At 42.5% G+C, this 27,192-nt stretch overlaps 2 protein-coding genes across 3 annotated transcripts in view; both read left to right on the forward strand.

The window, feature by feature from the left end:
• LOC116518515 (TBC1 domain family member 12-like) overlaps positions 1-8,691 on the forward strand; it is a 65,732-nt gene extending 57,041 nt beyond the window's left edge. For both annotated transcript variants that reach the window (XM_032231974.1, XM_032231975.1), the window contains 4 exons: positions 877-1,005; positions 1,487-1,596; positions 4,711-4,969; positions 7,037-8,691. In XM_032231974.1, the coding sequence (XP_032087865.1) occupies positions 877-1,005; positions 1,487-1,596; positions 4,711-4,969; positions 7,037-7,105 (567 nt within the window). In that variant the 3' untranslated portion in view covers positions 7,106-8,691. The remainder of the gene's footprint in view (positions 1-876; positions 1,006-1,486; positions 1,597-4,710; positions 4,970-7,036) is intronic.
• Positions 8,692-12,268: 3,577 nt separating this feature from the next.
• On the forward strand, positions 12,269-26,857 carry LOC116518361 (nucleolar complex protein 3 homolog). The gene is made up of 10 exons (XM_032231695.1): positions 12,269-12,360; positions 14,004-14,208; positions 17,308-17,437; positions 18,270-18,427; positions 18,532-18,597; positions 20,132-20,259; positions 21,183-21,344; positions 24,355-24,448; positions 26,401-26,576; positions 26,816-26,857. The coding sequence occupies exons 1-10, from the start codon at positions 12,352-12,354 to the stop codon at positions 26,855-26,857; spliced, it is 1,170 nt and encodes a 389-aa protein (XP_032087586.1). The 5' UTR covers positions 12,269-12,351.
• Positions 26,858-27,192: the final 335 nt, after the last annotated feature.

Consider the following 27,192-nt stretch of genomic DNA (forward strand, 5'->3'; position numbering starts at 1 on the left):
AGAGAGTCAGCATATTGCCCCCAACAATCTGGGTCCTCATTTTACCCACCTCGGAAGGATGGAAGGCTGAGTCAACCCTGAGCCGGTGAGATTTGAACCGCTGACCTGCTGATCTAGCAGTAGCCTGCAGTGCTGCATTTAACCACTGCGCCACCTTGGCTCTTAATGATGGTAATATTTGTATGCCTTCCAACCAGGCGTAGGTTTCATCAGGCACTACTGCCATTTCCTCGTGTGTGTGTTGCGCATGCACTTGGTGCACGCTGTGCGCACCTGCACAATGCCATTAAAACTGTTTTGCACATGTGCGGAACTGAAAAACAAGGTGGCGGCACATATGGCGCTGCCCGGGGAACCATTTCGGGGGCATGGCAGGCCTTGGTCACTGTCGGTTCCAGCGACCCAGGCCACCAAACCACTACCGGTTCGTCCGAACCAGTCGGAATCCACCACTGCTTCCAACTCTCAACAACCTGGGTATTTCACAACAATAAAATAGAAATTACTATAAATTCAAAGCTTCCCTAATTTATTATATTGATATATATGATCATTGATACGGTTATAACCATATGCTTTATGGCTTATGAGAAGAGCCGAGGTGGCGCAGTGGTTAAATGCAGCACTGCAGGCTACTTCAGCTGACTGCAGATGGGCATATTTTTTCCTATATAAATAATCACGGTTATTTTTAGACTAAAGTATAATTCAGCAAGTAAATGTATGAAAAAAAGGAGCATCTGGCTCAGAATAAGCTGCCCATCTTATTGTCATAATTTGGTTATATCCTAATTTTCAAAAAATACTAAAACTTCAGCTGTAGCATAAAAACCAGTAGACTCAAAACTTGTCTGTTTGTCTGTTTGTGTGTTACAGGTCCAGGGCATGTCTTTCATTGCTGCGGTTCTCATACTTAATCTGGAGGAGGCAGATGCTTTTATTGCCTTTGCAAACCTTTTGAACAAGCCATGCCAGCTAGCCTTTTTCCGTGTGGATCACAGCATGGTATGTGCCCATATGATGACTTTCTACTATTATTTGACTTGATTTCTTCTTACCATAAAACGTTCATGGACAAGTAAAGTAGATGATCCTATTGAAGTCAGTGCCATTCCTAGATTTCGAAACATCGAAGCTCTGTATTCCTCCTTATAGCTAACAGGTGTACCGTATTTTTTCGGAGTATAAGAGGGACCCTTTTCCCCTCAAAAAAGAGGCTGAAAATCTGGGTGCGTCTTCAGAGGTGGATTCCTACCAGTTCGCACCAGTTCGGTAGAACCAGTTCAAACTCTTGAGTGTTTGAATATTAGCTAAATTATTTCTCAGCTGCATAATCTGTTGTACAGTAACTGCAATCTCACTTTAAGATTTACTGTTTAAATAAGGCATGCTCCATTCTGTAAGCTAATGTATAATTCGGCAGAAGTTTCAAAATTTGTGACGTTTTCCTGAACTATATATTTTTCTCCCCTTTCTTTCTTTTCAGATGCTGAAGTACTTTGCAGCATTTGAAGTATTTTTTGAGGAAAACCTGCCTAAACTGTTTCATCATTTTAAATCCTATAATCTTACCCCCGACATATACTTGATAGATTGGTACGTTGAAAACGTAAGGGTCACATGGGGAGGAGGGTGGGGGGGGAGGGATGTATATTAGGTTTGACGAGGGGTGTTAGATTTTAATGTAATATGATTGCACATGTATACTGACTTCTCTTATTTTTTCTTTAAAACTAAGATATGTTAACTATATTGATATGGAAGCATAAATACCATCAACATAGAATGGAGTTTGCTCAGAAGCTAAAATACACCAAGTGAATGAGAGGAAGAGTGGGAAACAGAGGAGAGAAGAAAGATGGGAAGAGAGGGATAGGAGAGAGGAAGAGTGGGAAACAGAGGAGAGAAGAAAGATGGGAAGAGAGGGATAGGAGAGAGCGTAAGGGGGGAAGATGAGGAGGATAAGGAGGAGTGGAATGAAGAGAGAGGAGAAGGAGAAAGGAAGGGGAAGTAGAGTAGAAAAGGATGATGGAGGGAAGAAAGGAGGTAGGAGAGAGGCAGAAGAAAGAGGTGTATGGAGAGCAGAAGAGCTAATAATGGGTTTTTATCTTTCTGGGCATTGATGACAAGAGGAACTGATGTAATTACTACTTAATACAATAGGATATTGGCTATGTAATAGTATACATGTGATTATATGTTATGAAAGTGGAAAATAAAAAAAGTATATTTAAAAAAAAAAAAATAAAAAGAAAACTTAATGGTCACATCATGACACAGTGATAAACTTTCAGGCGAAATTAAATGCTAGCGAGAGTTTAACAGGTGTTCTAGGATTCCTTGTGATTGAGGGTGAAGGTTCGTCCTCCAAGTTGTGAGTTGGTTTCCAAACATTTTGTTACCACGCTAGGTAACATCTTCAGTGGAGTTTGAGGGATGTCCGTGTCAGTGTTCCGCTGAAGATATTACCTATCCTGGTAATGAAACATTCGGACACCAACCCATAAGTTTGGAGAACGAACCTTCCTCCTCATCCTACACCTGAGCCTAGAGATATTTGCCATTATTGCAATCCTTGTGTTTGGTTAAGGAAATCTGGTTAGGAGAACAGAAGGAACTGTGACATGTTTGCATGAGGCACAGAGGAGTAAACAAGAGAATGGGATTTAACTGGCAGATGGCTTATTGAAGGCTATCACATTGAAGGTTTCACCTTCAATTGCTTATTAAGCTTATTATTGCTTATTAAAACAAAATTAGTTTTCTCCCTTGCCAAATAAGGTTGGTAATTGTGGAGAAAAGGAGAATAAACAGTGCTTCACTTAACTAGCTTCTGAGCTAAATTTTGCCTCTAAAAACAAATTCCTGGATGCTTGAACTGCACCCCAGAGAAAAATCTGCTTCTTATAATATTATATGTTCACATTCTGCTGTTCCCATGAACACTACTATAGCAGCAAACACAGCAGGCAGATTTTTTAAAAATGCAATACTGAAATTTAGTCAATGAATACAATGGGTTTTTATTTAAATATACTGTTATTTTTCGGAGTATAAGACGCACCAAGATTTTGAAGAGGTAATTTTTTTTTAAAAAAAAAATTGCACTGTGCAGACTTCCCAAGCCCTCTCCATGCCTCATTTTTTTGTGAAAAACGGGGCATGCAGAGATTAGATTAGATTAGGTTTAATGAATTTATAGGCCGCCCAATCCCGAAGGACTCCGGGCGGCTTATAACAAATACATTTAAAAAATAGAAAAGTTAAAAACAAAGAAACATAGATTAAAAAAGCCACAACATACACCCAGTCTAATCAGGGGTGGACCTCAGTCATGAGGTCAACAGCCCGGGGCCTGCCGGAATAGCCAGGTCTTAATAGCCTTTCGGAAGGCCATGAGAGTGGGTAGGGTCCGGATCTCTGGGGGCAGTTCATTCCAGAGGGTCGGAGTGGCTACAGAGAAGGCCCTCCCCTGGGTGGTTGCCAGCCGACATTGTCTGGCTGACGGCACCCGGAGAAGGCCCTCCCTGTGCGATCTTATCGGTCGTTGGGAGGTGTGTGGCAGAGGACGGTCTCGCAGATATCCGGGTCCTAGGCCATGTAGGGCTTTAAAGGTAATGACCAGCACCTTAAATTGTGCTCGGAGACCAATAGGGAGCCAGTGCAGCTCACGGAGGATAGGTGTAATGTGGGTGTACCTTGGTACACCCAATATCGCTCGCGCGGCTGCATTCTGGACTAGTTGTAGTCTCCGAACACTTTTCAGGGGCAGCCCCAGGTAGAGCGCATGTAGAGAGTTTGAGAGGCCTGCAAAGTGCTCCTGGGGGCTGGATGGGGGGCAAAAACGAGCAAAAAACAGCCCATTTTTTGCCCCCCAAAAACGGCATGCATAGCCTTTAGGAGACTTGTAGAGTGCTTCTGGGGGCTGGGGGAGGCGCAAAAACGAGCAAAAAAGGCCCATTTTTTTGCTCCTTTTTGCTCTCCCCAGCCCCCAGGAGTACTTTGCAGGCCTCCCAAAGCTTATGCACATCCGTTTTTGTAAAGGGGGAGAGGTTTCGGGAGGCCAAAAATGCTGTATTTCACCCTCTTTTGTGGGAAAAGGGTGCGTCTTATGCTCCGAAAAATACGGTAACTACATATCCCCTTGTATCTTAACAGCTACACCAAACTGGCTTTCTAATCTCCATATTGCAGCTCTTCACTTGGGATGTAGGAGGTACACTTGGAAGTGGAGAGAGAGAGCTGTTGCAAATGAAACATCCACTGGTGTTTCGTTCCTTAACCCCAAAGCATGATTGTTTATCTAGATTAAATAATCACCGATAGTGCAAGAGAAATTAAAGGGTGTGGTAGAGAAAGCCGAGGTGGCGCAGTGGTTAAATGCAGCACTGCAGGCTACTTCAGCTGACTGCAGTTCGGCAGTTCAAATCTCACCGGCTCAAGGTTGACTCAGCCTTCCATCCTTCCGAGGTGGGTGAAATGAGGACCCGGATTGTTGTTGGGGGCAATAAGCTGACTCTGTAAACCGCTTAGAGAGGGCTGAAAGCCCTATGAAGCGGTATATAAGTCTAACTGCTATTGCTATTGCTATAAACCGCTTAGAGAGGGCTGAAAGCCCTATGAAGCGGTATATAAGTCTAACTGCTATTGCTATTGCTATTGGTGTTTTTGCCCTTTACGTGCCTGATTCTTTTTCATTTCAAAATGCAGGATCTTCACCTTGTACAGCAAGTCACTCCCCCTTGATTTGGCCTGTCGAGTTTGGGATGTCTTTTGTAGAGACGGAGAAGAATTTTTGTTCAGAACTGGATTAGGAATCCTTAGGTTATATGAAGACATTCTCCTGAAGATGGACTTTATTCATATAGCACAGTTCCTAACAAAGCTACCAGAAGATATCACATCGGAGAAGCTCTTTTCGTGCATTACATCTATTCAGATGCAGAATAGTAACAAAAAGTGGGCTCAGGTGAGTACTAACTATACGCAACGGATAACGGAGGTTAACCTTGCCTAGGAAAATAAGGGTTTACCTGTTGCTAAATGAAGGTGGATGCCTTAGGAATAGCATTCTTCAAGGTTCAAAAGTTCTATTTCTTTTAAAACAAACATTTCATCATTCCTCAATCAGTAAGACATCGGAGTACAATTTTTTGTGTGTCAAAATAATTCTAGTTTACCACCAAATTCTTGTCTAGCCTAATATATACCCCTCCCTCCACCCTCCCCCCAACCCCCCTCTTCCTTCTCCCCCCCCCCCGACTTCCCAGAACCCGTACACGGTATGGATTTTTAACAAACACAGTCTAAAATCTATTGAGAAAAAAAAAGAAATAAAGAAATTAATGACATCTCTACATTGACCTTAGCTTCTTCTTGCTGAGCTAACTTTAAACAATTTAAATCATTTCTGATCTTAAGCATAGGCTAACTGGAATTTCTTGGTCCCGTATTTATTTTGTATATAGCCAAACCATTTTTTCCAGGCTCGTTTATATCTCTCATTTGAATGGTCCTTAAGATATGCCGATATTTTAGCCATCTCGGCTAAGTTTGTGACTTTCAATGTCCATTCTTGAGTTGTAGGCAAGTCTTCCTTCTTCCAGTATTGCGCCACCAACAGTCTTGCTGCCGTTATTAGGTGCAGAATCAAGTTAGTCTCTACCACTGTAAAGTCAGTACATATACCTAGTAAGGATGAATAACATTGTTAACTGCACTTGATTAATTCAATGTAATCTTAATTAGACAAAGATATTTAGCCTAACCAGCATTTTATCCCACTAACCTATAGAGCCTGTAACTTTCAATGTCCATTCTTGAATTGTAGGCAAGAGTAGCATTCTTGGAATGGACCCACCACTGACAAGGCCTTGAACGCTCGGCCCCCACCTGCCACATACATGTAGTCCTTGATTTACAACTACAATTGGGACCAGAATTTCTCTTGCTAAGCAGGGCTAAGATTAAGGGAGCCATGGCCAATTTTATGACATTTTTTTTTTTGCTATGGTTAATTTAACAATTTATCATAGTTGCATTTTTCCAAAGAATATGCTATGATCACGATACCGTTGATTATAAAGCTTCCTAGATGGCATACTGAAATTTAATTGAAATTGGGATCGCTTTGGATGCGTTAGCTTTGAATTTGAATTTAATAAAATTTATATGCCGCCCAATCCCGTAGGACTCCGGGCGGCTTACAAATACGAAAATAAAATCAAAAACTAAAACATAGAGAAAAGAAAAGATAGATTTAAAAACAACACACCATACACTCAGTTCTAGATGGGGCTGGACCGTATTTTGGGGTCAACAGCCCCAGGCCTGCCGGAATAGCCAGGTTTTAGTGGCTTTTCGGAAGGCTGAGAGAGTGGGAAGGGTTGGTTATTCTTATATTAGGGTATACTCCTTAAACCTCCTTTATACTACTATATGTTGAAAAGAGTTGGGTTTGGGTCTTAAGTTACTCATGATTAACTGGGTGAGTGGGTTCCTTAATCTATCACATAAAAGGCTTGTTATTTTGTTCTCTGTTTATAATTAATTATAAAACTTAATATTGAGCTGTTGAAAAATAAGGGTAGGGAAATCATGGAAAGTAAACGGATGTGATCCACGACAGGTGAGAAAACCTTGCAGAAATGGTTCCACCACAAATGCGCGCACAACAAAAGCGCGCGCCTGACTAAACCGCGGTGACTAAAGCGCGGTGACAAAACCGCGTGACGAATGAGCGACTAATTAGCCCTAAAGTGCGCTGACAGAAGCGCGCTGTAACGGAACCCTAAACCTAAACCTAACCCTAAACCTAACCCTAAACCTAACCCTAAACCTTACCTTAAATTAAATCGCGCTGTTGTCAGCTCGCTTTTGACATCGCGGTTTTAGCGCCACGGTGTTGTCGCCGCACTTATGACCTTCGCGCTTTTGTCGGGTCACGGCAGAAATGACTAGTTTTTATAAATGTTAAAAAGGAGTGAAGTTGTGGCCCATTTTTAAGTTTTATTTTAAAAAAACTGGTGTCTTCCAGGTATTTGCCTCATTAATGAAGGACAGCAAAGAAGCAGACAGGAACCATAGCCCAGCACTAAAGAGCTAACTTCCAAGTTCAATTGGAAAAAAAAACCACTTGGTTGTGAAAGAATTCTTCTAAAGCATCTTCTCAGCGTAAACCACTAAAAAAACGGCGTCCGAGACCGAAGAAGAAACAGTATTGACTGAACGCAGCGGTGGAAATTCGACGGTCCTTATCCTGCGGCCAGTATTACGAGAACCTCGTTGGCGAGAAGGATCCCTTTTCGCAGGAAGCAGAACAATAAAGTATGAAACTGAGAAAATGGCTACCGCATATTTAATATTTAAAAGTTGAACGCAATAACATTTGTAATAACTTTTGTTGGTACTTAAAATTTTGAGGGATACCGTTTTTTTTTTTTTGTTTTATGATTACCACAAAGGCACTTTCGGTGGGGCAGGGCTGGCGTTTTAAAGGAAGACCCCAGAAACTGCCACCTGTTTTTGGTACAGATACCTCCAAAATTACAGATGAAATCCTTAGGACCAAATCAGGGGTTTGTCTGCTTGCCCAGGAACCAGGAGGCTTTTACGGGCGTCTTACAAAACTCCTTGTAAAACGGCAGTTTCGCTTTCCAACTAAGGGAATTCATGTAAGCGAATAGAGAGGAAATTGCATTTAATTTTGCTACGGAGCCCTCGGCAAACAAGCCTTTTGGCTGAAAGGGGGGCAGTAACTGGGGGCTTAGGTAAGCAGCCACGCAGGTGTTCAACGTTTTACATTTTGAAGTACTTTTGCTTACAGGAAAATTGGTTTCTAATCCATAAAAAAAAAATCATATGAATTTTTTTTTTAAATCAAAGTGACTTATACTTGATAAACACTAGTATAATTAATAAGCTAGTGATAACCCTTTTTGCACACTTTACGCAATTGTTAATGTTGAAACTTTTGAGTCCCTGTATATTAAAAGTGTTTTCTCATTTAAATTTAAAGTTGATTACTGCAGCGTGTACAATAATGAGTCCCCAAAACGCATATTGTTAGTCCATATATTCCCTTCTAACGTCAGCATCGATACTGTAAAAGGCCGAACTTCTTTGACACTCCAAAACGTTTTAAAAATGGCTTTTGAACGGAGGGGGATGGAAAGGATACCTCTTAATCTCTCTTGAGCAGCTAAATGCTTGTTCTTTCTAAGTCCGTTTTGATAGTATTAATGTAAATAAAATTGCCTTTCCTTTTTTCTTTCTTTTTTTCCTTTGTACCTGGTCCTTGTTATGTGCAAATGAAGTCAAAATTTATCATTGCATTAAAAAGTAAGCGAGACCGCTTCGGTTGCCGAGTGTTTAAAAAAAGTTGCAGAGCCTATTTTAAAAGATTTGGTTACAGTATATTGTAATATTTATGTTGCTATCAAATGTAAAACACACTTCAATATTACTTATTACAACATTCAAGTTGAAGTTCAAATGTCTGCTTTCCCCCACCCCTTCTTATGTATTTTACTCGCTCCGGTGTGTGTCTTTTACTTGGGTTCTCTTGTACAGTTTTCTTACTTTTCAAGTACAGTATACACATGTATATAAATTGTAAATAGAAGGAATTTAGCCTTCGTTCACAACTACTAATAACAATTCCTGTGTAAATAAACTTGTAAGCAGAGTGAATACTGTCTTCCTTTCAGTTTGTTCAGCCTTCATCTATAAAGAAGAATCTTCTGTAGACTCTGGTGGGGGAACTGGACATCCGGTCAGCTCCAGAATTGAACAGGGGGCTTCCAGTTAGGACCTTTGTGGCTCTGAGTGTTTAAGGTTGCTGACCCCTGACCTAAGGGATGGAGAACAATTGACTGGCATACTTGCAATGCCCTTATGAATGAACAGAAGTTCCAAAAATCAATAGATGCTGTCTCCTGTTTTCATTTTGCAGCGTCAAACAATGGCACAGTTTGGGTTTCTTAGATAAGGCAGCCTTAACAGAACCACTTCGGAGATGGGTACAAATGTTTCAGTTCAATGCAAGGGAATAGTGCCCAAAGTGTTACTCTTCCCTACTACCGCTGCATGTCAGCATAATGAAGCAAAAAGCTTTACTTCTTTTAGCAACAGCAATAGCAGTTAGACTTATATACCGCTTCATAGGGCTTTTAGCCCTCTGTAAGCGGTTTACAGAGTCAGCATATCGCCCCCAACAATCCGATAGATAGATAGATAGATAGACAGACAGACAGACAGACAGACATATAGAGATAGATAGATAGATGACAGACAGATAGATAGATAGATAGATAGATAGATAGATAGATAGATAGATAGCAATAGCAATAGCAGTTAGACTTATATACCGCTTCATAGGGCTTTCAGCCCTCTCTAAGCAGTTTACAGAGTCAGCATATTGACCCCATCAACAATCCGGGTCCTCATTTCACCCACCTCGGAAGGATGGAAGGCCGAGTCAACCCTGAGCCGGTGAGATTTGAACCGCCGAACTAGCAGTCAGCTGAAGTAGCCTGCAGTGCTGCACTCTAACCACTGCGCCACCTCGGCTCTTATAATTGTAAACCTTTTGAACACTGCACTGCATTTTAAAGAGTTGCAAGCCGCAGACTCCCTACGTTGTCTCACCTGTGCAGTCACTAACTGAGCTCTGGTAACTTGAGGACTATCTGTGTTGTCTGAACCATGCTAAAGCTTGTATTTATTAAGCTCAGAACTTGTGCATACGTCAGCATTTTTTGCACAACGTCAGATTGTGCAGGAGTAAATAATTTCTTTGGAAGCTTCTGTGATTTGGAGAAGACTAGCACCAGAATTGGTTATCGGATGGACAGCTATACAGGTAATCCTCAACTTACGACCACAAGATCCCCAAATTTCTATTGGTGAGATAGTTGTGAGTTTTGCCCTCATTTTACAATCTTTCGTCCCACAGTTATTAAGTGAATCACCACAGTCGCCAAGTCACTAACATGGCTGTTAAGTGAATATTGTTTCCCCCCCATTGATTGCTTGTCGGAAAGTCGCAAAAGGTGATCACATGACCCCGGGACACTGCAACTGTCATAAATACGAATCGGTTTCCACGCATCCGAATTTTGATCACATAACCATGCAGACGCTACTACAATCATTCTCATAAGTCAATTTTTTTAAGTGCCATGATAACTGAATAGTCACTAATAATAGTAAATTAATAATAAATAGTAAATTAATAGTAAATTAATAGTAAATTAATAGTAAATTAATAGTAAATTAATAGTAAATTAATAGTAAATTGAGATCTACCCATATAAATATTTTACATAAATCACTGCAATCACCGTAAACATAAGTTTCCAAGCATCCAAATTTTGATCCTGTGGACACCGCAACAATCATAAGTGTCAAAAACGCTCCTCTAAGTGTTGGGTTTTTTTTTAGTGCCTTTGTAACTTTGAATAGTCAATAAATAGTTGTAAGTTGAGGACTACCCATATAAAGGTTTTAGGTAAATCTTGTGGTCTGTCTGGAGCACTCATGATTCCCCTTTCAGATCTGAACAGCTGTGTGTTTACCTCGGTCAGCACAGGCTGGCATTTCGAGATTGAAAAGTTTCAATAATTACTATTCTTTCTCTGATTTTTTTTTGGGGGGGGGCAGGGGAGCTTCCAGAAAAAGATGGAAGGAGATGGCATTCCAAGTCTATTCTGATTGATTGATTGATTGATTGAGGATTTCCCTCCTCCCTTTTTATATTTTAATTGCCAGAAAGGCAGGCATAATTACTATTCTTTCTCTGATTTTTTTTTTGGCTTCCAGAAAAAAGAGGGAAGGAGATGGCATTCCAAGTCTATTCTGATTGATTGATTGATTAATCGATTGAGCATTTTCTTCCTCCATTTTTATATTTTAATTGCCAGAAAGGGAGGCATAATTACTATTCTTTCCCTGATTTTTTTTTTTGGCTTCCAGAAAAAAGAGGGAAGGAGATGGCATTCCAAGTCTATTCTGATTGATTGATTGATTAATCGATTGAGCATTTTCTTCCTCCATTTTTATATTTTAATTGCCAGAAAGGGAGGCATAATTACTATTCTTTCCCTGATTTTTTTTTTTGGCTTCCAGAAAAAAGAGGGAAGGAGATGGCATTCCAAGTCTATTCTGATTGATTGATTGATTGAGGATTTCCCTCCTCCCTTTTTATATTTTAATTGCCAGAAAGGCAGGCATAATTACTATTCTTTCCCTGATTTTTGGGGGGGCTTCCAGGAAAAGATGGAAGGAGATGGCATTCCAAGTCTATTCTGATTGATTGATTGAGGGTTTTCCTTCTGCATTTTTATATTTTAATTGCCAGAAAGGCGGGCATAATTACTATTCTTTCTCTGATTATTATTTTTTTTGGCTTCCAGAAAAAAGATGGAAGGAGATGGCATTCCAAGTCTATTCTCATTGATTGATTGATTGATTGATTGATTGATGATTTTCCTCCTCCCTTTTTATATTTTAATTGCCAGAAAAGCGGGCATAATTACTATTCTTTCTCTGATTTTTTTTTTTGGCTTCCAGAAAAAAGATGGAAGGAGATGGCATTCCAAGTCTATTCTGATTGATTGATTGAGGGTTTTCCTCCTGCATTTTTATATTTTAATTGCCAGAAAGGCGGGCATAAATACTATTCTTTCTCTGATTTTTTGGGGGGCTTCCAGAAAAAGGATGGAAGGAGATGGCATTCCAAGTCTATTCTGATTGATTGATTGATTGAGGATTTCCCTCCTCCCTTTTTATATTTTAATTGCCAGAAAGGCGGGCATAATTACTATTCTTTCCCTGATTTTTTTGGGGGGCTTCCAGGAAAAGATGGAAGGAGATGGCATTCCAAGTCTATTCTGATTGATTGATTGATTGAGGATTTCCCTCCTCCCTTTTTATATTTTAATTGCCAGAAAGGCGGGCATAATTACTATTCTTTCCCTGATTTTTTGGGGGGGCTTCCAGGAAAAGATGGAAGGAGATGGCATTCCAAGTCTATTCTGATTGATTGATTGAGGGTTTTCCTCCTGCATTTTTATATTTTAATTGCCAAAAAGGCGGCAGCCTGCTCTTGCCACGCCAGCATCCCCAAAGAAGGAATTGACACCGGGATGCGAAGAGCCAAAGGCTTCCCAGCTCAGCTATGGGAGCTGACATCGGATCCTCCTTTACGCCAGAGGGCGCTGTGGGCATAGCATTTCCGGCCCGACTAGCGCCGAGACCCCACTTCCGCTGCTCCTCGCGTGCCTGAAGTCAAGGGCTGCGTGGGAACCGAGAGGGAGAGAGAGCGTCGTTTTTCTCTGCTTGGCAGCCGCCATGAAGCCGGTAAGTGGAGGACGCGGGAGTCGCTGCCGGGGATAAACAGCGCGGGACTCGGCTGGGGAGAGGATAGGCCGTGACAAGTGGGAGCGTAGCCCCGAGAGCCAGGCGCCGTGCGCGAGTTTTCAGGGCGTTTAAATAAAGCCCCTTCCACGCTTGGCGGGTCGTCCAGGAACGCTGGACTTCCCTTCCCAGAATCCCTAGAGGCAGAATCATCAGCCAGAATGCCTAGAGGCAGCCGCAAAGGTTTATGGGAATGAAAGTCCAGCGCGCTTGGAGGGCACCAGGTTGGAGAAGAAGGAGAAGAATGCAGATGGACAGGTCAACAGAGTTGGAAGGAAGGGATCTTTGAGGTCATCTAGTTCAGTGGTCTCCAATCTTGGCGACTTTAAAGACTTGTGGACTTCAACTCCCAGAGTTCCTCAGCCAGCTTTGCTGGACTTCCATTCCCAGAATCCCTAGAGGCAGCTTTGCTGGACTTCCATTCCCAGAATCCCTAGAGGCAGCCGCAAAGGCTGGACTTCCATTCCCAGAATCCCTAGAGGCAGCTTTGCTGGACTTCCATTCCCAGAATCCCTAGAGGCAGCTTTGCTGGACTTCCATTCCCAGAATCCCTAGAGGCAGCTTTGCTGGACTTCCATTCCCAGAATCCCTAGAGGCAGCTGCAAAGGCTGGACTTCCATTCCCAGAATCCCTAGAGGCAGCTTTGCTGGACTTCCATTCCCAGAATCCCTAGAGGCAGCCGCAAAGGTTCATGGGAATGAAAGTCCAGCGTGCTTGGGGGGCAGCAGGTTGGGGAACAAGAAGAAGAAGAAGAAGAAGAAGAAGAAGAAGAAGAAGAAGAAGAAGGAGAAGAATGCAGATGGACAGATCAACAGAGTTGGATGGAAGGGATCTTTGAGGTCATCTAATTCAGTGGTCTCCATCCTTGGCAACTTTAAGACTTGTGGACTTCAACTCCCAGAGTTCCTCAGCCAGCTTTGCTGGACTTCCATTCCCAGAATGCTTAGAGGCAGCCACAAAGTTTCGTGGGAATGAAAGTCCAGCGCGCTTGGGGGGCACCAGGTTGGGGAAGAAGAAGAAGAAGAATGCAGATGGACAGATCAACAGAGTTGGAAGGAAGGGATCTTTTAGGTCATCTAGTTCAGTGGTCTCCAACCTTGGCAACTTTAAGACTTGTGGACTTCAAGTCGCAAAGCTGGCTGAGGAACTCTGGGAGTTGAAGTCCACAAGTCTTAAAGTTGCCAAGGTTGGAGACCACTGATGTAGTTCAACCGCACCCCGCTCAAGCAGGAGACCCCACGCCATTTCTGACAAAAGGCAGTCCAATCTCTTCTTGAAAGCCTCCAGTGATGACCCCCCCCACACACACACAATTTCCAAAGCCACCAAGACCAAGTTCCGGCAGGCCTGGGGTTGTTGATTAAAATCCAGCCCCACGTGATTGAATGGATGATATCTTATTTTAAATAATTGTATTTTTAATATTTTTATGTCTTTCCTTTTGTTGTGAGCCGCCCAGAGTCCCAATGGGAGTGGGCGGCATACAAATCTTATTAAAGTTGCAAAGATATATGGTCATTATAAGCTTATATAAGCCACAGATTGGTTTGAAAGGCATAATATAATTTCTTTCTTCTTGTCTCCAGAGGAGAAATAAAAAGAGAGTTCCAAGTTTTCGGAAGTTATTGAAAACAAGTAAAATAAAACTTGAAAACAAGTTAAAAAATAAGCAATTCAAACAAGAGAGCGCTGTCAAGAAATATAGAAAAGAACAAAGGAAACTCAGACAAGCTGTGAAAGATGCTGTATCTCGGAGGCCGGTCCCTTTGGAAGATCACAGAAAACCTCCAAGTAAGCTCTCTCTCTGTGTGTGTGTGTGTGTGTTTGTGTGTGTGTGTGTGTGTGTAAATATGTAAGCTGTAGAGAACCTGTTAAATGTCCCTATTTTAAATTATTGACTCTAAGGCAGTGTTTCTCAACCTTGGCAACTTGAAGATGTCCGGACTTCAACTCCCAGAATCCCGCAGCCAGCATTCGCTGGCTGGGGAATTCTGGGAGTTGAAGTCCAGACATCTTCAAGTTGCCAAGGTTGAGAAACACTGCTCTAAGAATTGTTTAATAATCAGATTGTTGATTAACATAGTGGTGACCTATTTGCAGCCTGTTTGATCTTTTATGTCGCCTATAAAGAGGCAACTTGGAGGTCGTCTCTGTAGGTGACATAAAATAGCAATAGCAGTTGGACTTATATACTGCTTCATAGGGCTTTCAGCCCTCTCTAAGCGGTTTACAGAGTCAGCATATCGCCCCCACAGTCTGGGTCCTCATTTCACCCACCTCGGAAGGATGGAAGACTGAATCAACCTTGAGCCGGTGAGATTAGAACCACTGAACTGCTGAACTAGCAGTCAGCTGAAGTAGCAATAGCAATAGCAATAGCAGTTGGACTTATATACGGCTTCATAGGGCTTTCAGCCCTCTCTAAGCGGTTTACAGAGTCAGCATATCGCCCCCCACAGTCTGGGTCCTCATTTTACCCACCTCGGAAGGATGGAAGGCTGAGTCAACCCTGAGCCGGTGAGATTAGAACCGCCGAACTGCAGATAACAGTCAGCTGAAGTGGCCTGCAGTGCTGCACCCCTAACCACTGCGCCACCTCGGCTTGAGGTGATCAAATAACTAGCCAATCTCCCACTCCTGTCCCAGAGGTGTTTTTCGATTCAAACTGAATAAGCTGCTTAGATGAGAAGCAAAACATTTTCAAGGAGAAAGACTTAAGAAAGCCCAGCTGCCTTTTGGAAAAGCATCTTTGGGATAACCATGACTTGACGATTGAGAATCTTTATAGACATTTATTTATTTATTTATTTTATTATTAAAATTTATATGCCGCCCAATCCCGAAGGACTCCGGGCGGCTTACAAAAAAGAAAGAAGAGAAAGAAAAAGAAAATTAAAAAAAAAAAGACAATTTAAAATCACAAAACCACACGCATTTGTTCTAATCGGGGCTGGACCTCAACAGTGAGGTCAACAGCCCCAGGCCTGCCGGAACAGCCAAGTTTTTACAGCTTTCCTGAAGGACATGAGGGTGGGTGAGGTCCGGATCTCTGGGGGTAGCTGATTCCAAAGAGTCGGAGCAGCCACAGAGAAGGCTCTCCTTCGGGGGTCCGCCAGCCGACACTGTCTGGCTGACGGCATCCGAAGGAGGCCCAATCTGTGGGATCTTACCGTCCGTTGGGAGATATGTGGCAGTAGGCGGCAGTAGGCGGTCTCGCCTTTAGTCCATTCCTATCTTAATGGGATCTTAGTATAGATTATAAAAAAGAAATCCCAGCTTCTCTAGAGCATGGGTGAAACTCAAGACCCGGGCTCCGGATCTGGCCCGCGGGACTGCCCTGGAAACAGCGAAGGACTGGCGCATAGGGCCTCTGCGCATGGCCCTCCCGAGCTCCGTTTTCACTGGCCGAGGGTTGCAGGAGGCTGTCCCAGCCGAAAACAGCTCGGGAGTCCCTATTTGCTGGCAGAGCACTCGGGCCACTACAGGCGCCCCCAACATGAATGACATCATGCTGGCCATAACCCCCCCCCCCCCGAGGTCAAACACAACTGTGATTCGGCCCTCAATGAAATCAAGTTTGACACCCCTGCTTTAGAGGATAAAAGTATCTCAGTTCAAGATTAATTTCGCATGTTCCCGTTCTGCTTTATCGGTATAACAATGTGCAGACAGAGACCAAATGCAGCATAACAAATGATGTTCAGTCTGTTATTGATACTAATTTCTCAAGTTTGTTGTCCAAGGGAGTCTTATTGTTGAATTAATTGTTCATGTTCTCAGACAGGTATACCAATGGAAAATCAATATATTTTCACTTATCTATAGCAGGCGTATTTACTGTATTTTTCGGAGTATAAGACACACCTTTTTTTCCCCAAAAAGAGGGTGGAAATCTGGGTGTGTTTTATACACTGAATACAGCATTTTTGGCCTCCCGAAACCACGCCCCTTTCACAAAAATGGACGTGCAGAGGGTTTGGGAGACTTGGAAAGTGCTCCTGGGGGCTGGGGAGGGCAAAAACGAGCGAAAAAAGGGCCGTTTTTTGTACTCGTGCCCTTGTGACCTCTAGGCTGGAGTACTGCAATGTGCTCTACATGGGGCTGCCCTTGAAGAGTATTCGGCGACTTCAGCTAGTCCAGAATGTGGCCGCGCGAGCGATTGTGGGTGCACCTCGCTTCACCCACATAACACCTATCCTCCGCGAGCTGCACTGGCTACCTGTCGATCTCCGGGTGCGCTTCAAGGTGCTACTTGTCATCCATAAAGCCCTACATGGTAGTGGATCTGGGTACTTGAGAGACCGCCTACTGCCAATTACCTCCACTAGGCCGATATGATCCCATAGACTAGGCCTCCTCCGAGTTCCATCTGCCGGTCAATGCCGACTGGCAACTACGCGGAGGAGAGCCTTCTCGGTGGCAGCTCCGACCCTATGAAACGATCTCCCCATCGAGATTCGTACCCTCACCACCCTCCAGACCTTCCGCACAGCCCTCAGAATCTGGCTATCCCGTCAGGCCTGGGGCTAAAGACTGTAACCCGCCCGAATGGTATGAATGTTGTGTTTTTAATTATGTATTGTCTTATATGTTAAAAGTTTGTCTCCCCCTCCCCCTTGGGTTGTGAGCCACCCTGAGTCCCCCCAGGGAAAAGGGCGGCATATAAATAAACTTCAAACTCAAACTCAAACTTTGTAGGCATCTCAAACTCCGCATGCCCCATTTTTGGCAAAAAAAACGAGGCGTGCAGAGGGTTTGGGGGGCTCTGCAGAGTGCAAAACCCTTTTTAAAAAAATTTACCTCTTCAAAATCTTGGTGCGTCTCATACTTCGAAAAATATGGTATGTATATTTCTGTGCCTCTGATTTTTTCCCCCACTTGTCTCACTAGAGAGGATGGAGAAAAAGGAAGAGGAAGAGGAAGAGGCACTTCCTCTAGATATGATGGATGAAGATGATCTGAAATTAATGGAAGAGTTGGCTCAAAAGGCATCTTTTATAACAAGAGACTTATCTTCCAGGTGAGTGCTGACAAATCCAGAACTTAATAGAAAACCTTTAAACAGTTACTTGTTTATTAAACTTTCATTCCACATTCACTGATATATATATAGATATAGATCCTTTACTGTCATTGTACAAAATAAATACAACAAAATTGATTACCAAGGTCTAAAATATAACTAATGTTTTAGATCACACAGATTAGGCCTCCTCCGAGTTCCATCCGCCAGTCAGTGTCGACTGGCGACTACGCGGAGGAGAGCCTTTTCAGTAGTAGCTCCGACCCTTTGGAACGATCTCCCCGTGGAGATTCGTACCCTCACCACCCTCCAGACCTTCCGCACAGCCCTCAAGATCTGGCTATCCCGTCAGGCCTGGGGTTAAAGATTATAATCCGTCCCCTCCCGAATGATGAATGAATGTTGCTTCTATTTTTAATTACGTACTGTTTTATATGTCATTGTGTGTACTCCCTTCCCTATACGTTGTAAGCCGCCCTGAGTCCCCTCAAGGAAAAGGGCGGCCTATAAATAAATTTATCTAAATCTAAATCTACGTGTTGACCTTACTAATTTAGGTCTCAAGGGTTAAGAGCTTGACCGTATTTTGCATCTGAAATAACGGAAATTATTAGAAAATGCCAGTGAAGCATTAATTTTAATAATTGCTTGGTCCTCATGAATACATCACACAATTTGGCAAAGCTGTCACTGATGGGGGGGGGGGGGCGGGGGCCCTTGGCCGTTTTAATTTTTAATGGTAGCATTATCTCAATGGTCCTTCATAGTCAAAACAACCCAAGTCGTTTGAATAGATAAAAATGATTCATATGCGAATTTCATTCCCTAGTGAACCAGTTCACGCCAAGAAACGCAAGAATGAAAGTGTGATGGACAAATACGAGAAGGTGCCGAGGCGCCTGCAGTCGGAACCTGAAAAGGAACTGATTCATCTGCTTCCAATCAAAGATAAGCATGGAATTATTCCACAGACCATAGAAAAGCCAGGTCAGATACACACTTAGGATTGCCTTTGCAAACAGTCAATAATGAAATGTGGAATCTTAGGGTGTGTGTGTGTGTTTTCTTAAAGGGCATGCTCTTTCTTGCAGTTATAAGTGCTGAAGAGGAAACAGAAGAGAAAGAAGAAGTGGTTGAAGAAGAGGAAGTGACGGAAGGTAATTAAGGCTTGGAAAATAATAATTTGAACAGTTGGAAGTATTGAAAAAAATATTCTTCAAATGCTGTGAATATTACTGGGATGGTGGTAGAAGCAGTTTAATTGGTATTTCTTGGAGCCGAGGTGGCTCAGTGGTTAGGGTGCAGTATTGCAGGCCACTTCAGCTGACTGTTATCTGCAGTTCAGCGGTTCTAATCTCACCGGCTCAAGGTTGACTCAGCCTTCCATCCTTCCGAGGTGGGTAAAATGAGGACCCGGATTGTTGTTGGGGGCGATATGCTGACTCTGTAAACCGCTTAGAGAGGGCTGAAAGCCCTATGAAGCGGTATATAAGTCTAACTGTTATTGCTATTATTGTTATTATTATTGCTTGGAAAGGAAGCTAAACACAGTTGGTCCTTGCTTAACGACAGCAATTGCAACCAGCAACTAACTCCCAAACAATATGGTTATAAGGCTTTGACAACGTGTGACTGCCGACTTACAATAACACTTTACCGCACTTCTGGTTACTTCATTAAGCAAATCCTGCTTAGCACAATCCCATTTGCGACCCTTCTGCCAGCTGACTCCAGTTGTTGGAAGCTGGCAGTGAAGTCACAAGTAGCCGTGAGATGCTGTTTTCATAACAGGCACCTGGAATTCAACCACGTGACCAAGGGAACACTGTAATGGGTGCAACTACGAGCACCGGTTGTAAGTGTCCTTGTTCAGCACCATCGTAACTTCAAGTGGTCACTGAACAAATTGTCATTCAGTGAGGACTACCTGTAGCTGGATTTTAGCCAAGCAATAGACTGCTGTTCCGCTGCTCTAGATGTCAGGCCAGCTCTGATCAGAAAATTGGGTTCCACCACAAATCCGCGAAGCCCTTATCCGCGGAGACATAAGCGCGAAGACTAATTAGCGCCGTTCGAAGCGCTAAGGAAAAACGCGACCCTACCGCGATGACATAATCACGGAGGGCAAATCCGCGCATTCCCAAGCACTCAGTACCCTAAACCTAAACCTAACCCTAAACTTAACCCTAAAACAAACCCTAAAACAAACCCCTAAACCTAATCCTAACCCTTACCTTAATGGAAATCGGCTTTCTGCCGCGGCGCTGTTTTAAAGCGCCCTTCTGTTGCCGCGCTGTTGTCGCGGCAGTGATGACGTCGCGGCTTTAGCGACGCGCTTATATCTCCGCGGATAAGGGCTTCGCGGTTTTGTCGTGCTACGGAAAATTGATGTTGTTTTCAAAACGAGGCAGGTATCTGAGCCATTGTTTGAAAGTAGATGTGAGAGTCCAACCAAGTTATAAATTTATCTTTACTAGAGGCACCGAGCCTGCGGCACAACCTTCCAGAAAACCATGAGAGGGAAGCAGAGAGATCAAAAAGGCTCTAAATAAGAATCCTCAGATTAACAGTTCAATAACAGTTAGAATATTTCTTCCAAATGCTGCCGTTGCCATTTCTAAGTAAACTCTTTCCACTCCATCTCACTTGCAAATATTTTTTAAACAGTTAAGTTGTTTTCTTTATTACCAGCTCTTGAAGACCCCTTATCTGGTCTTACTGTTGAAGAATTATTAGTCCATAGGAAAAAAAAGCTACAGGAGAAGAAGATGCAGATAGCTGCTTTAGCATCTGCAATTTTGTCTGATCCAGAAAATACTGTAAGTAACCCTGGTTTTTGGAAATAAGTTAAAATAATGGGCATCTCAAACTTAAAGCAGAGAGAAGTTTTGGGTTTAACATCTTGGTACAATCAGGTCTCCCAATGATTTACATTCAGTTTTCCATGTTACCATCATCCTAAACTTTGTGGAAGTTACCTTTTAGATGAAAGGACAGTTTTCTCTGCCGAGGTGGCGCAGTGGTTAAATGCAGCACTGCAGGCTACTTCAGCTGACTGCAGTTCTGCAGTTCGGCGGTTCAAATCTCACCGGCTCAAGGTTGACTCAGCCTTCCATCCTTCCGAGGTGGGTGAAATGAGGACCTGGATTGTTGTTGGGGGCGATATGCTGACTCTGTAAACCGCTTAGAGAGGGCTGAAAGCCCTATGAAGCGGTAGATAAGTCTAACTGCTATTGCTATTGCTATTTTCTAAACCAGGGGTGTATGACCTTGGCAATTTTAAGATGTGTGGACTTCAATTCCTTTAAGCACTGTGGAATTATGGGAGTTGAAGTCCATACATCTTAAAATCCTGGGATTGGGCCACCCCTGCTCAAACAGTATTCATGGATCTTATTCTTGGTCACGCTTAAATTAATACTACTAATTTTGATTTTAAAATTATTGAAAAATATTTTTTTAAAAAAATGCAGTCCCCTTTTCAAAAGATGCTTAATAAAAAAAAATGAAATATTTTTAGCTACCAATCAAGAGATTTTAAAAAAGCTTTATAGCAGGAGGTATAGAGCTGGCGAGCAGAGTTGAAAGATTCTGGGAAATTTTAGAGAGTAGATTGTATGACAAAATACAAGATAATTCCTGGCTACTTGTCTGAAATGCCACCTGGAATATACTCTGAACATTCGCACTTTAGCTTACATAGTGACAGGTATGTACTCAAAGGTGTGTTATTCTTGAGCAGGTAAAGAAACTCAAAGAGTTGCGTGCAATGTTGATGGAACAGGATCCCAACGTGGCTGTGATCGTGCGGAAATTGGTGATGGTTTCTTTGATGGAGCTCTTCAAAGATATTACTCCATCCTACAAAATCAGACCTTTGACAGAAAGAGAGAAAAACACGAAGGTGAGGTTATACAACGAGAGAGGCTTACTATTAAAATTGGGAAGGTTTAAAAATACTTCAGGGGAAAAAAAACATCTAGATTTTGTTACAACTTTGCAATTTGTGTTTTAACAGTCATTTGAATAATTTTATCTTGATATCATCACTCATCCCTGCTGATTTATTGAAAGAAAGTTAACTTAAATGTTTGTCCAATACAAAATTTGAAGGGATTGCCTAGTTTCCTAGTGAATAAGAATCTGGAGTTCTACAGATAGTCCTTGACTTACAACCCCAATTGGGCCCTAAAATTTCTGTTGTTAAGTGAGACATTCATTAAGTGAGTTTTGCCCCATTTTATGACCTTTCCTGCCACAGTTTTTAAGTGAATCACTGCAGTTGTTAAATTAGTAACAAAGTTGTCAAGTGGATTCGGCTTCCGCATTGACTTTGCTTGTCGGAAGATCGCAAAAGTGATCGCATGACCTTGGGACAGCAATGGTCATAAGTATGAACCATTGCCGAGTGCCTAATTTTGATCAAGTGTCATAAGTGCGAAAAATGGTCATAAGTCACTTTTTAGTGCTGTTGTAACATTGAACAGTCGCTAAATGAACTATTGTCGAGGGCTAGTTGTACTTATTGATGAAAATGGAATTTAAATTTAATCCTGATTTTTTAAGAATTTGCCCCATGAATTAGCTTCTTGACTTAGAAATCCTATTGTGTTCTGTCCCCCCCTTCTCCGCTCGTTAAACAGACGACAGGCAAACAACTTAAAAGGAACTCTCTTTATCAGTTCTCGGCTCAGACTGGCTTCGAGCCCAAAAATGACATAAATAAAGTCTCTGACTAGATAACAGAATACCAAACAAAAACTCTTACAAGCAATGCATTTGTATTTGTATTTGGTTTATTTGTATGCCGCCCTTCTCCAGGAGGGACTCAGGGCGGCGAACAACTCAGTGGGGAAAGGGAACATAAACACAATACACATAATTAAAATACACGAAAATCACACAGCCATACCAGTCGAGAGGGGAGGGGAATTCATCAACCCCAGGCCAGCCGGCACAGCCAGGTTTTAACGGCTTTCCGGAAGGCCCGGAGAGAGGTGAGGGTCCGGATCTCCGTGGGGAGTTCATTCCAAAGGGCCGGAGCTGCTACAGAGAAGGCCCTCCCCCGAGTAGTAGCCAGATGGCATTGGCTAGTGGACGGAACCCGGAGGAGGCCGACCCTGTGAGATCTAACGGGTCTTTGAGAGGTAATTGGCAGCAGGCGGTCTCTCAAGTACCCAGGTCTCTTCTCCAGGTGTCTTCTTGAATCAGGGTTACAGAAAACAAAGCACTTCTCCAAGTGTATCTTACATAAACCACGACTGATGATCAATCAATGTTGAACGAACCAAGGAACGTTGACTCCTGCAACCAGGGTGTGGCACCATCCGTCCTTTTACGCCCCTAACGAGCCCCAGCTGCATAATTAATCTTGCATCCTGAAAAGACTCACAGAAGACTGCTGCTGAGTCACAACACTATTGTATCGATGCTCTCACAATAAATCGGATTTAAGCTCAGAATGTCCCAAAGGTGCTTTTTTCAAGAAGCTTTTTCAGCTCTTAATTGGATGGTGGGGAAGTCAGAGCTGAAGAAGGTTCTTGGACGAGAAGCAAAAAGTCTTCAAAGAAAAACAAGAAAGGCCAGTTGCCTCTTTTAAAAAAGCACCTTTGGGACAATCATGACTCAGAATCTCCATAGACATAAGCTCAGTTTTTTTTTTTTTTTACTTTTAAAGTTGTACAACATATGAAAAAAAAGGGGAATCTAGTTGCTAAGCTTTAGAGAGCTCTTCAGCATAGAATTTAGTATTTTTAATACTAATGCTTTACATTTGATATAGTTCCAGTGAAATAAATGCTTGTCTGAAATCTTATGCATTAATCCCTTCAGACATGTGCATTACACTAAGTAGAATTCCTACTGCTGGGGAATATTTTTTAAATATAAATGATGGAAGGGGGGAGGGAGGGATGAATATTAGGCTTGACGAGGGGTGTTAGATTTTAAAGTAATATGATTGCACATGTATACTGTCTTCTCTTATTTTTTCTTTAAAACTAAGATATGTTAAGTATATTGATATGGAAGCATAAATACCATCAACACAGAATGGAGTTTGCTCAGAAGCTGAAATACACCAAGGAAAGGAAGAGTGGGAAGCAGAGGAGAGAAGAAAGATAGGAAGAGAGGGATAGGAGAGAGGAAGAGTGGGAAACAGAGGAGAGAAGAAAGATGGGAAGAGAGGGATAGGAGAGAGGAAGAGTGGGAAGCAGAGGAGAGAAGAAAGATGGGAAGAGAGGGATAGGAGAGAGGAAGAGTGGGAAGCAGAGGAGAGAAGAAAGATGGGAAGAGAGGGATAGGAGAGAGGAAGAGTGGGAAACAGAGGAGAGAAGAAAGATAGGAAGAGAGGGATAGGAGAGAGGAAGAGTGGGAAACAGAGGAGAGAAGAAAGATGGGAAGAGAGGGATAGGAGAGAGGAAGAGTGGGAAGCAGAGGAGAGAAGAAAGATGGGAAGAGAGGGATAGGAGAGAGGAAGAGTGGGAAGCAGAGGAGAGAAGAAAAATAGGAAGAGAGGGATAGGAGAGAGGGCAAGGGAGGAAGATGAGGAGAATAAGGAGGAGTGGAACGAAGAGAGAGGAGAAGGAGAAAGGAAGGGGAAGTAGAGGAGGAAAGGATGATGGAGGGAAGAAAGGAGGAAGGAGAGAGGTAGAAGAAAGAGGTGTATGGAGAGCAGAAGAGCTAATAATGGGTTTTTATCTTTCTGGGCGTTGATGACAAGAGGAACTGATGTAATTACTACTTAATACAATAGGATATTGGCTATGTAATAGTATACATGTGATTATATGTTATGAAAATGGAAAATAAAAAAGTATATTTAAAAATAATAATAATAATAAATATAAATGATTGAATAATACAGTGGATAACATGGCAAAATATTTTTACAAACTTTCCTTTTTATCTTGCAGGTTAAAAAAGAAACTCAGAAATTGAGAGAATTTGAAGAAGTCCTTGTGAGCCAATACAAGTTTTATTTAGAAAATCTGGAACAATGTATAAAAGGTATAACCTACTGTGTGTATTATTTTAATAGAATGTCATACCGATTCTTATAAAAGATTAGTCTCACTAAAGCCAGTGAATAAATAGTATAAAATTATATTTCAATGATTCTTCTCCCCACTACAATACTGGGTATTCCGTCACGGGGAAGGAAAAGGAACCACTCTTTCTGTAAATTATAAACCATAATATTTAATGGAAGCTAATTTTAGAATTGTTGCCTATGTGCTCCTGATTCTTTTCCATTTTTAGTCTGTCCCTTCTTTTTCTCCATTTCAAGTCTTGGTTTTATTCAAGATTTTACTGTTAAATATGTTTAATGTACATTTTTAGAGGACTATATGGGAAAAGAGAGAATTTTTTTCAGAAGACTATAATAATAACAACGTATGGGTCAATTTACATTCAAGATTTTGATCTGCTTTGCATTTCTGAGATCTGTGAAGAAAATTGGGGGGAAAAACCCTGCATGAAATATGCACTAGCTTCAGGAATGGCCTCGACTTTGATCTTAAGTTAATACAAATCACTGTATCTTTTGACATATAAGACGCACCGGAATATTAGACGCACCATGATTTTAAAGAGGTAAATTTTTAAAAAAGGTTTTGCATTCTGCAGGCCTCCCAAACCTTCTGCACGCCTTGTTTTTTGGGGGGGAAAAAGGCATGCAGAGCTTTGGGGGGCTTGTAGAGTGCTCCTGGGAGCTGGGGGGACAAAAACAAGCACAAACGGCCCCTTTTTTCTCTCATTTTTGCCCTCCCCAGCCCTAAGGAGCACTTTGCAAGCCTCCCAAACCCTCTGCACGTCCATTTTGGCAAAGGGGGTGGGGCTTCGGTAGGTCAAAAATGCTATAGTCAGCGTATAAGACGTACCCAGATTTTCACCCTCTTTTTTTAAGGAAAAAACGTGCGTCTTATACTCCAAAAAATACGGTAGGTATAAGAACAAAAATATTCTTACCATTACATGAAAAGCCACAGTCCTTTTTAAAAATCTTTTGCAGTATGCTCTTGGCGAGTCCAATTGGGATTGGAAATTTGGTGGTTAACAAAGTAGTCACTGTTCTGTCCTCCCTTCTCCGCTCGTTAACAGACAACAGGCAGACAAACTTAAAAGGGAAGAACTTTATCAGTCCTCGGCTCAGACTGGCTGCGAGCCCAAAAATAAACATAAATAAAGTCTCTGAGTAGATAACAGAATGCAAAACAAAACTCTTACAAAGCAATGCACTTCTCCAAGTGTCTCCTCGAATCAGGGTTACAGAAAGCAAATCACTTCTCCAAGTGTCTCTCACAAATAAACCACAACCTAGGATCAATGAACGTTGAACGAACGTTGACTCCTGCAACCCGGGCGTGGCACCATCCGTCCTTTTATCACCAGAAGACGCCACTAACGAGCCCCAGCTGCATTGTTAACCTTGCATCCTGAAAAGACTCACAGGAGACTTCTGCTGAGTCACAACAGGTCACTAAGTGAATCGCCACAATTGTGTGCGTGGGCACGCCCGTGCACTCAGGCTGAGGGGAAAGGCTTCAAAATAGTCACACCAACTGTTCAAGAAGATGCAGCTGCTTTAATGCTCGTAGGAGAAATTATTTGCAATCACTCTCTTCAAAATTTTTGCACAGCCCTAATTTTTCTCACTGTGCCTGTGCAGATTTGGTAGCGTTAGAAAGTATCGTTATTTACGCTTAAGGAACTTGCTCAGTTGAAAGAGCTAAAACGTTTCAAGGAAATTTTTGAAGATTAATAATTTTAGCCGTGCAAAACTCAAGTCTTTCCAATATTCCAGTCAGATCTTCTCAGGACAATTAGCATCCAGTGATGCAGTTCAGCGCCTGATTTCCCCTCTGAATTACAAACTTATTCCATTCAGATTTTGAAATCGTACGATTGGTAACGAAGGAATCTGGAAATATTGAAGCTTTGTGTAACGTTTCCTTTAGATTGGAAGCAAAGGAAGCTGAAGAAAAGCAACGTGATTTCAGTGAAGGCGTACAAAGGCCTCGCCGAGATCGCCGTGAAGTGCCTTTGTGAGCTCCTGGTGGCCCTGCCTCATTTCAACTTCCACAATAACATCATTGCACTGCTTGTACCACTTATGAACGATGATTCGAAAAAGGTAGGCCTTCTAGTATCTCCTGCTTGGCTTAATTATTTATTTATTTGTTAAATTTCTAGGCCGCCCAATCCCGGAGGATTCCGGGCGGCTTACAAAGAAAGAAAAAAGAAAAGAAAAATTAAAAAAATAATTTAAAAATTCCCAACACGCATACATTTCTGATCGGGACTGGACCTTAACAATAAGGTCAACAGCCCCAAGCCTGCCGGAACAGCCAGGTTTTAACGGCTTTCCTGAAGGCCATGAGAGAGGGTAACGTCTGGATTTCTGGGGGTAGCTGATTCCAAAGGGTCGGAACAGCCACAGAGAAGGCTCTCCTCCGGGGGCCCGCCAGCCGACACTGTCCGGCTGACGGCGTCCGAAGGAGGCCTACCCTGTGGGATCTTATCGGCCGTTGGGAGTTGTGTGGCAGTAGGCTGTCTCGCAGATACGCTGGTCCTGAGCCATGTAGAGCTTTAAAGGTAATAACCAACACCTTGAATTGCGTCCGGAGACCAATTGGCAGCCAGTTCAGCTCGCGGAGGACAGGTGTAATACGGGTGTATCTCGGTACACCCAAAATCGCTCGCGCGGCTGCATTCTGGACTAGCTGTAGTCTCCGAACGCTTTTCAAGGG

This window comes from Thamnophis elegans, chromosome 15 (assembly GCF_009769535.1).
Source record: "Thamnophis elegans isolate rThaEle1 chromosome 15, rThaEle1.pri, whole genome shotgun sequence".
NCBI classification, from domain to species: domain Eukaryota; kingdom Metazoa; phylum Chordata; class Lepidosauria; order Squamata; family Colubridae; genus Thamnophis; species Thamnophis elegans.